The 9,024-nt window shown below is 38.9% G+C and overlaps 1 protein-coding gene across 3 annotated transcripts in view; it reads right to left on the bottom strand.

The window, feature by feature from the left end:
- Window positions 1-9,024, bottom strand: part of LOC110023066 (palmitoyl-protein thioesterase 1-like) — a 42,514-nt gene that overhangs the window by 24,245 nt on the left and 9,245 nt on the right. For all 3 annotated transcript variants that reach the window (XM_020722284.1, XM_020722285.1, XM_020722286.1), the window contains one exon: window positions 3,507-3,557. In XM_020722284.1, coding sequence (XP_020577943.1) covers window positions 3,507-3,557 — 51 coding nt within the window. The remainder of the gene's footprint in view (window positions 1-3,506; window positions 3,558-9,024) is intronic.

Raw genomic sequence — 9,024 nt, 5'->3', positions numbered from 1 at the left:
TTTGTATTAAATAGGGGAATTTGTCGGTCATATATAAAAGGTTCGCAGACCAAATGGATGTCATAAATCTCTTAGTTTGCAGGATTGGGCTCATTATCGGGGTCTACACTTTTCTCTTTGAATGTGTAGTATTCAGGGTGTCAGGCATGATTATGCAAACTATTGGACGAATGAGATCCATTTGGTCTCATTTTTTTTAAAATTAAAACATACTACTTTCAAAACCTAAACTATATACCTCTTATACTTAAATTAAATTTCAAAAATTATTTTCATATTCATATTTTCAAATCAAAACGAAAAGTTGACCGACATGTAGCAAGACTTTGTTGTTGTTTGAAGCCTTGGGCAACCAAGCAGGCTTTTTAACTAGAAATGGAGCCATCGGCATTAAGTTTAGTACGATGGCTATTTGCAGCCTAGGACATTTTAATGAGGTAGTGGTGGAACGAGGAGCCATGTAACTTGGGATTTTAATGCCAGGAATGATAGTTGAGGAGTAGCAGCTTGGTTCAGTTTGGCTTTGCTAAGTGAGATTTAATATTTGACTTGGTTTGAGGGAGCAAGTTTGTAGGCGTTTTTGCATGGGATGAAAAGATGTGGTTTGTTGTGCTTTAAGAGTAGGTGTGAGATTAGTTTGTTGTTGTTGTTAAGTGGAAGGTGAAGGAAATAAGGATATGGAGTTTGGGTTTGTTTGGTTTGTAAAATTGGTAGCTGCAAGGAGGAGGTTATGTGTAGTGTATTGTGGTAGGATAGAAGTTGGGGAGAGTAGTGGGGGAGAGTTGTTGTTGGTGATGATGATGATGTTGAGGGGTGGGGTTTTGATGGAAGGGGAATGTCTGTTCATTGAAGAGAACATAATGGGAGATGTAGAATTTATTAGTGGTGGCAACGGTAGCCCTTTTGAGAGGTTGCGTATCTGATGAAGACACATGGTGTTGATAAAGGAGCAAGTTTGTGTTGGACGTATGGTTGAAACCAAGGGTAGCACTAACAACCGAAGATTTTAAGATGATTGTAGGATGGTTGGTGATGGTTTAGTAGTTCGTAGGGTGATTTAGAAGTAGTAGTTTTGGCTGATAAATGATTGACGAGGTAGGATGCTGTGAATAGAGTATTGGCATAGAGGTGGGAGGGGGACAAAGAGGAGGTCATGAACGTGCATACGGTTTCAATGGTGTGGCGATGTTTGTGCTCAGCGACCCCATTTTGTTCGGGCGTGTAAGACCAAAGGTGTAGCATGCCACGTTGATTAGTGAGGTTCTAAAAGGTTTGATTGATATATTCACCACCGCCATCTGTACGACTTGATTTGATTTTTTTTATGGGTATTGGTTTTCGACCATAGTTTTGAATTGGAAAAATTTTTGTGTCGTTTCATGCTCGTTGTGGAGAAGTTAGATCCATTTGTAGCGAGTGTAATTGTCAATAAAACCCAAATGGTATTTATAAGCTTGTAATGATAAGGTGGGAAGGATCCCATACATGCAAGTGAACTAGTTCTAAGCGTGAGAAGAACTTTGAAGTAGAGACATAGAAGGGGAGTTTATGGCTCTTAGTAATACTACAAGAATTACAATGCAAATGTTTAGAGAAAATGCATAAAAAGGGAAATCTGGAGGCCATAGTTGATTGCATTTTAGGCCAAGGAAGACCAAGTCGTTGATGCCATAGTTGCGGGAGATGTTGGATAGAGATGAGAGCGAGGTTTGTTGATGGTCGCGTGGTGGTTGGAAGAAGCACTGGGTAGAGATCGCGTATGCAAGGACCTTTAAGTATTGTGTGATTTGCCTTTAAGTCGGTGATGTAGTAGCCATCGGAGAAAAAGGTGGAGTAGGAGCTAGCTTGGGTTAGTTTATAAACGAAGATGAGGCTGAAAGCTAAATTTGGAATGTGTTGGAGATTGGGTAGATATAGCTTACTCAGAGGTGTAGGTAGAATCCCTTGGCCGATTTGAGCAATGGGGAGTTGTTGACCATTGACAGTGGAATTGATACTGTCTCCATGATTGTTTTGAGCTTAAAGGAGGTAATTCAGTTCAGCTGTCAAATGCTCGATGGTGCAACTATCGAGGTACCATTTGTTGTCATTTGAGTAAGTATTGCTGGTCACAAGGATTTTTGGTGTTAGATATGATTTATCATGGCAGAACTAATCTTCGTGCCTAGGTTTGTGGTCGATTTGGCGTACCATAAATGGTCGGTTGCTTCAAGTTTGATTGTAGTTGGGCTCGTTCAAGCGGCATGTAGGGACAATTTTGTTCCTATTTGCTACAGGATTGTTGGTTCAGTATCTACCTCGTATGCGAAAGGCTGTTAGATCAGTGGAGGTGCATGATTCCTTGGTTGTTTCATTTGCTAGGTTGATTTCTTCGTTGTAGAGTAGAGTGTAGAGATCGTCGAGGGAGATTGGTTGAAAAGTAGTATGGATAGTAGTTTTGAAGGTGTCACAGGTGGAGGGAAGTCCATTGAGAGTATGATGGATGATGCCTTCCGGATCGAGGGAGGCTCCTACAACGGCAAGGATGCCGACCTTCGCCTTAACTTCGGAGAGGTATTGGTTCATGAATTAGTTCAACATACTGAGATTGTGAAGCTCGATCTACAGTTGGATGATCCTGGAGCGATTGGAAAGATTGGAGTCTCCACTTTCCAGGTCGAGTAATTGTCAGTGGTGAGTTCAATTGAGACGAGGTTTCTGATGTTGCTCGGGATGAATTTGTGTTCGGAGAGGATGGGATCGCTTGGCAGAGTGGTGTGTTTGAGTTTCGGAGTGGCTGCCGGAAGAGGCATTGGAGGAGGATGAAGCCATGGAGAAACTTTCAGGCTAAGGTAGGTAGGTTGAGATAGTAGTTCTCTGATACCATTTGAATGTTAGGTAAGAAAAAGAAGATGACAGGAAAAAGGTAAGAAGCTTTTTTATTAACATTCTTTGTAAATACTTCAGTACAATAAGCTGATATATAAAGGAATATAAGAAGAAAGGGTAGTTATAGGATGAGTGGTTGAGATGTAAGCTGGCATTGTTGAGTGGGGTGGATCCTCCTAGGTACAGACCAAGGTGGAGATGTTGTGCGTGTGAGGTAATGGAGCAGAGGTTGTTACATAGAGAACTTAAATTTGAGGATATAAAGTATATGATTCCTAACACATTGCTATATCATCAATTTAGACCATTCAAAATCATAACCATCTCATAATTTTAGGTTGCTCTACACTTGACCATGAAAAGTGAAAAATAACTTTTCATGAACGATACATGCCCAAGTGTTGAGCAAGAAGTATGATAACAACTGCAAATTGCTATGATTAGATAACCCAAAATCATCTTCTATGCAAAAACAAGCATGCATGCTCATTTTTTTTTTGCATTATATCTTAAAACCATTGGATCAAAGCTTTTTCCATCTTGCTAACACACATAGATTAGCATCAAGCAGTTAAAATCAAGTTTTTATTCAGAAAAGGAATAAATGACTATGATATGTCAAGCTTTAAGTTTCTTACTGGTGGTGCATCATCACAAAGTTCAATTATCCCTCGAGCTATCAAGTTTCCCTGGACAAAACAGATAAGGAAAACCTTGATTAGTACCTTCAATGCCTAACACATGAAGAACAATCCAAGTCATTTCTAACATGAGGCAGCCATATATTAGAGATCGAAGGATAACATAAAATAAGGAAATACAAAAGACAAGAAAAGTAGAGATTTGCTAGATGAAGAAAAAAAACAGGTAATTTGTACAAATATATGTTGGAGAAGTCAGAGCCTACAACGATTGGAAACCAAAAAGTTAAAAAGTATAAATACCGGAGCCTGGAAGATAGGCTGCAAGTCAAAAACGAGAGAATTTTGATTAGGTTTCTTTACTGCATACTGGAGTTTGGATTTATAGTTCCTTGGATTTCAGCTTTGACAAGATGTTAGCTACAGCCATGCAAAATCATCTAAGATTTTCAAGCTTTTTTTACTTAGGCTCAAACTAAATATATTATTACAAAAGCAACTGCAACCTATGATTAGCAGGTAAAAACTCTTAACCCTAACCTCCTGTTATCTACCACCCCATAATCGAGGAGTGCAAATCTAGATTAGCAATCTGTGCATCAAGGGGTGAGTGCCAATGACAACATTATCAAGGATGGCTGCATCAACTCGTGTTTACTGACTTCATATTTGATGTGGTTTGTTTCCCTCTCTAGAGCCTAGAATCTAGCCATAGTACTTTCCAGCTGACTCTTCTAGAGGACTAGTGATGGAACCCACACCAATTAAAAAATTAAAGTCATCTCTTGACTCTTTGTAGTCTCCTATGTATAGTTTCAAATCCTCAACGTTTAGTTGGGTTGATCGGAACCAACATATCGAAACTCAGGTCAAGTTCCTATAGGGATTGAGGATGCCTTAGGAAGACCTTTTGGGATTTAGGGGTTTTCAATCTTTGAAACACCACATAAACTTACACCACCCACACACACAACACATACAAACACCATAATTCACATACAATTCACTAACCACCACCACCAACAACAACAACACAAAAAAATATTTATCCCACTAAGTGGGGTCGGCTACATGAATCTTTTTTCTCCATTGCATCCTATTTAGTGTCATATTTCATTTAATTCTAATAAATTAATATCCTTTTTTATACAATATGCCAAATTCTTCCTAGGCCTATCTCTGACATTTTTAATATAAGTAGAATATAAAACATCTACTCTTCTAATCAGATCATCAGATGGTCATTTAATGTGATCAAACCATCTAAGACGACTCTCTAATTTTGTTCGTCACTGGAACTACACTAACCCTATCACAAATATATACAATTCACTAACCAAAAAAAAATCAAATTTAAAATAAAATGACGGTCCTCATGACAAATCTGAGACCATTCGAACTGGTCGAGCGGCTCATTGTCGAGAGTGTTCTGCTAGACCTTGGTCGTGGCCTAGGAGAAAACCAGTTGGCATTTCGCTTGTTGAACGACTCCAATCAGATCGACAAATGTTATTCATCGTGTCCCACGTGAATCAAAATTAAATTGGCCCGATCACAGAAGAATTTGTCCGAACGATCCCAGATGACGAAACAAACCGCACGAGTGTATCCAGAACGTCAAACTTACTTAAAGAGTACACCTGTTTCATTATAGTTTCGTGCACGAGCGAATTACATGGAAATTGATGCATATAACTTGAAATTTTAAAAAAAGGGCAGCTCTGGCCCGCTCACGGCACTCCCTCACCAGCTCCTCCTTCGTTGACCTCCTATCCTCTTTGTCTGAAACCCTATGCTCGAAACTCTCCTTCCTGAAGCCTGTGCCTGCTTCACCCCCTGGGATGGTAGACCTCCATGGTACTTCGCTTCCTACTTTGGTAAGCATTGACCCTTCGAGCTTGTCTCCACGCAACACTCGGTTGGCTAAGCGTCCTCCTTCCCGATATCCTTGGCTCCCCAGGCTTCTCAGTCTGAGATCCTTGCTCGGTAAAACTCTTTCTACTTCCCCTTTTAAACGTTGAGCTACCTTTTCATTCGGCACCACCACATGGTAAGCTCCAGTCTTCTCTTCCCCTACTTCTTTTCCTTTTGGCTGAGGTAAAACAACCTTGAAGAGCCGAAAATCTAGAGCAAAGTGATCCCTCTCCTTTCTCTTTCTTTGTTTCTTGTTCTTCTATCATTACTTTGCTTTGAATTTGATGTTGTTTATGTGCGAAATGTCAATTGATGATGAAGGAAATTGAATGCTTGCTCTTGAATGGGCATTGATTCATGGCTAATGCTAAAACTTTCTTTTAGCTTTTTTTTTATTTGTTACTGGAGAAGATTTTAATGAGCAATGCAAGGTTGTTGGTGTTGTTTTCTCAGGGTTCCTGCCACTGTTTTGAGTATTTATCTTCATTTGCTATATATAAAATTTGACTAGAAGCTTTGGTATATGCGCTCTCATGCCATCCTTGGTGGCCCACAATTGTGAGATTAAGAATGAGAAAACTTTGCTTAGAAAGATACAGCTGCAATTAGAGGGCAGTAGGATTGACAATAGTTTGAAATCATGGCCACAGAATTTCAAGCTGCTACACTTTCTTAATAATAGAAACACTTTAACACAGTAATACTAGAAGAAGATATACGGCCTGGAGTATTGCGGGCATCCACAGCTGCCAAGGATTTCAGTTGAGGCGATCAGTAGAAAGTTTATCAATTTCGCTATCACAATATAAAACAAAGATAATCCATGGCAGCCATATGCAAACAATAGTTAGCCTATCCTTGTACATTCAGAAGATAGGGCATTTACATACTCACCACTCAATTGCCATGTATTTACATATCTAACCCCTTAACTTCAATATTTTTTTGCATATATGTTGTCTTATGCATAGAAAGAGGCGTTTCACTTTGGTAAAAATTAAAATGGTGGTATTTGTCATGTGATATGGAACACTTTGGTGGTATAAATGCGGAAGATGAAGTTTAGAAGTTAGATATGTAAACATAAAAGAATTTTTCTTGTTGCATGCTGTCCATGGAATATAGTTTCCTGATTTTTGCGAGGTCCTATGAGCTTGCTAACTCCTTTTGTTTGAGAAACTTCAATAAGTTTCAGTGCGTCTCGATTTGCGAATCATTTTTGTGACTCTGTTCCCTTGCCTGTTTGCTGGGTTTTTTTCCTGCTTGGGGGCTCGATTTTCTTGTTTGGCTGCGTGGTTTCCTTGCCCGTTTGTTGGGTTTTCCTGCTTAGTAGCTCGGTTTTCTTGTTAGCTGCTCGACATATTTTTTTGTTGGATACTCAAAGTTTTAGTTGGTTGCTTTTGCTGTTTTGCTTGATTTTATTGTGAGATGCTCGGTACTCTTGTTGTAGCATGGCCGACCACTGCATGTCATGGTTTTGGAAATCAAAAGAGTCTTCATGGCTTGTTGGGTTTCTTTGTTGTTGGCTAGGCTCTCCTTGTTGATTGATTGGATTCCTTGTTTGTCAGGGTTTCTTGATGGTTTGATGGGTTTTCCTTGTTGTTGGCTCGGTTCTCCTTGCTGATTGCTCGGTTTTCTTGCTGTTTGTTTCGGTTTCTTGATGGTTTGTTGGGTTTCCCTTGTTGTTGGCTCGGTTCTCCTTGTTGATTACTTGGTTTCATTGATGTTTGCTCGGTTTTCTGGCCAGCCTACCCAGTTCTCTTGCTTGGTTAGTACATGCATATGGCAGATGAGAAACTTACAATGAAAGAGGAATGAGTAAATTCAACCTTTTTTTTTAAAGGAGTGGATAACTACGTTTGCCAGAAATTTTGAAACAATGATAGTTTTGTTATGACTTATGCTAAAAAAGTAGAAGGGAAATATGTGAAAATTGTGTGTGCAACTTGATGTTAAAAACATTAGTTATATAAATGTGCAAAATGGCAGTTTAAGTGTTGGATACATAAGGATTATAGGGCGGCATGCATGTGAATCCTCCTTGGATTTTTGGCTATGAATTATGAAAATACCTAAGTGTCTTTCTTAAATTTCTTTTGATGATTGGAAACATTTAGATTATTGTGGCAATTTTATATGGATTATCGAGAAGGGATACAAGTGGGAGGTGACGGAGATAAGTGCGAAGATGCGAAACGCTTTTGGTGCTTAAAACTGGATAATAAAATAATACTTCTACTGACCAGATGACCTCGTGAGGGTGTGTCGGTCAACTTTTTCGATGGATTGATTTAGATTTTGAAAATATGAAAATATGAAAATAATTTTTGAAATTTAATTTAAGTATAAGAGATATATATAGTTTGAGTTTTAAAAGTAGTATGTTTTAATTTTTGAAAAATGAGACCAAGTGGATCTCATTCGTCCAATAGTTTGCATAATCGTGTCTGATACCGCGATACTACACCCTCCCGATAGATAAGTGTAGACCTCGGCGATAGACCCAATCCTGCAAACTAAGAGATTTGTGACATTCGTTTAGTCTGCGAACCTTTTATATATGACCGACAAGTTCCCCTGTCTAATACAAAGATTAAATAGGGTTTATTTTATCTGGGTTCCAAGTTCCATATAGAGGCAAGCCCCTATAGTTAATTACATCCCAAATGACGGGAGTCATTTGAGAAAACTCTCGATAATGATCAATGGTTCTAGTCTTCAAGAATTCAAGGTTCAGGTTTTCAAGATAGGACGTAGAAGAGCAAATGGGAGTGACTCAAATATGAACAGTTATTTCAGGAGTTCAAAGGAAAGAAAAGGTAGGGGATGTCACAGATCCTAAGGAGAACCCTCAATGACTTCCCAAACTATCTTACTATGTGGCTGCATTTTAGAGAAGATGTTATTTGAATGTTTAATCCTGCCAATTTTATTATTTGGGACTTATATTTGCATAATATCCGATTATGTAAATAACCCGCAGAGATAAGAGGGTTTCCGTTGTAACGAACAACAACCTCGGAACTTAAGGCGAGTTGGGACTTATGCTGCACAACATGGTTGTGCAGGGGCCTAAGGAGAAAGTGAGGATTTATGTCGCGTTAAGCGAGCTACCTCGAAGTCCTACAAGTTGTTATTATGCTAGGAATATATGATGCTGAAGAATATCATCTTGCTGCTCAGTCTGAATTCCTCGCCGCGCTGCCCACAAATTTAGCTCTGAAACTCTTATTGTCGCGATTGCTCCAGGGTTTAAGTGTTTGAGATTGGAGTTTATGTTTCCCAGTTTTGGTGTCAATGTTTGGTTTTGTTTTGTTTCGATTTTGGTTTTGCATGGAGAATAAACAAATCGCAGGTAAATAAAAGGTACTTGAAATGTAAAATGCAATAAAATAAAATGATATAGGTAAATTGTAAAAGCGTACCTGGGCATCTGCTACTGTTGCGTGATTAATATTGCGAGCATAGTATGATTTGCAGCAGATCTTAATAAACTTGCAAGAAAATTAAACAAGACGAGAAAATCCAACGCGAAAGTCAGAAAAATGAGTCGTAGAAATCACAAGCAAACGAAACACTTAGCCACACATGAAAGACCAGG

This window comes from Phalaenopsis equestris, unplaced genomic scaffold (assembly GCF_001263595.1).
Source record: "Phalaenopsis equestris unplaced genomic scaffold, ASM126359v1 Scaffold000209, whole genome shotgun sequence".
NCBI classification, from domain to species: domain Eukaryota; kingdom Viridiplantae; phylum Streptophyta; class Magnoliopsida; order Asparagales; family Orchidaceae; genus Phalaenopsis; species Phalaenopsis equestris.
Note: the sequence above shows the minus strand (reverse complement) of the source record. Positions and strands in the feature narration are given on the sequence as shown.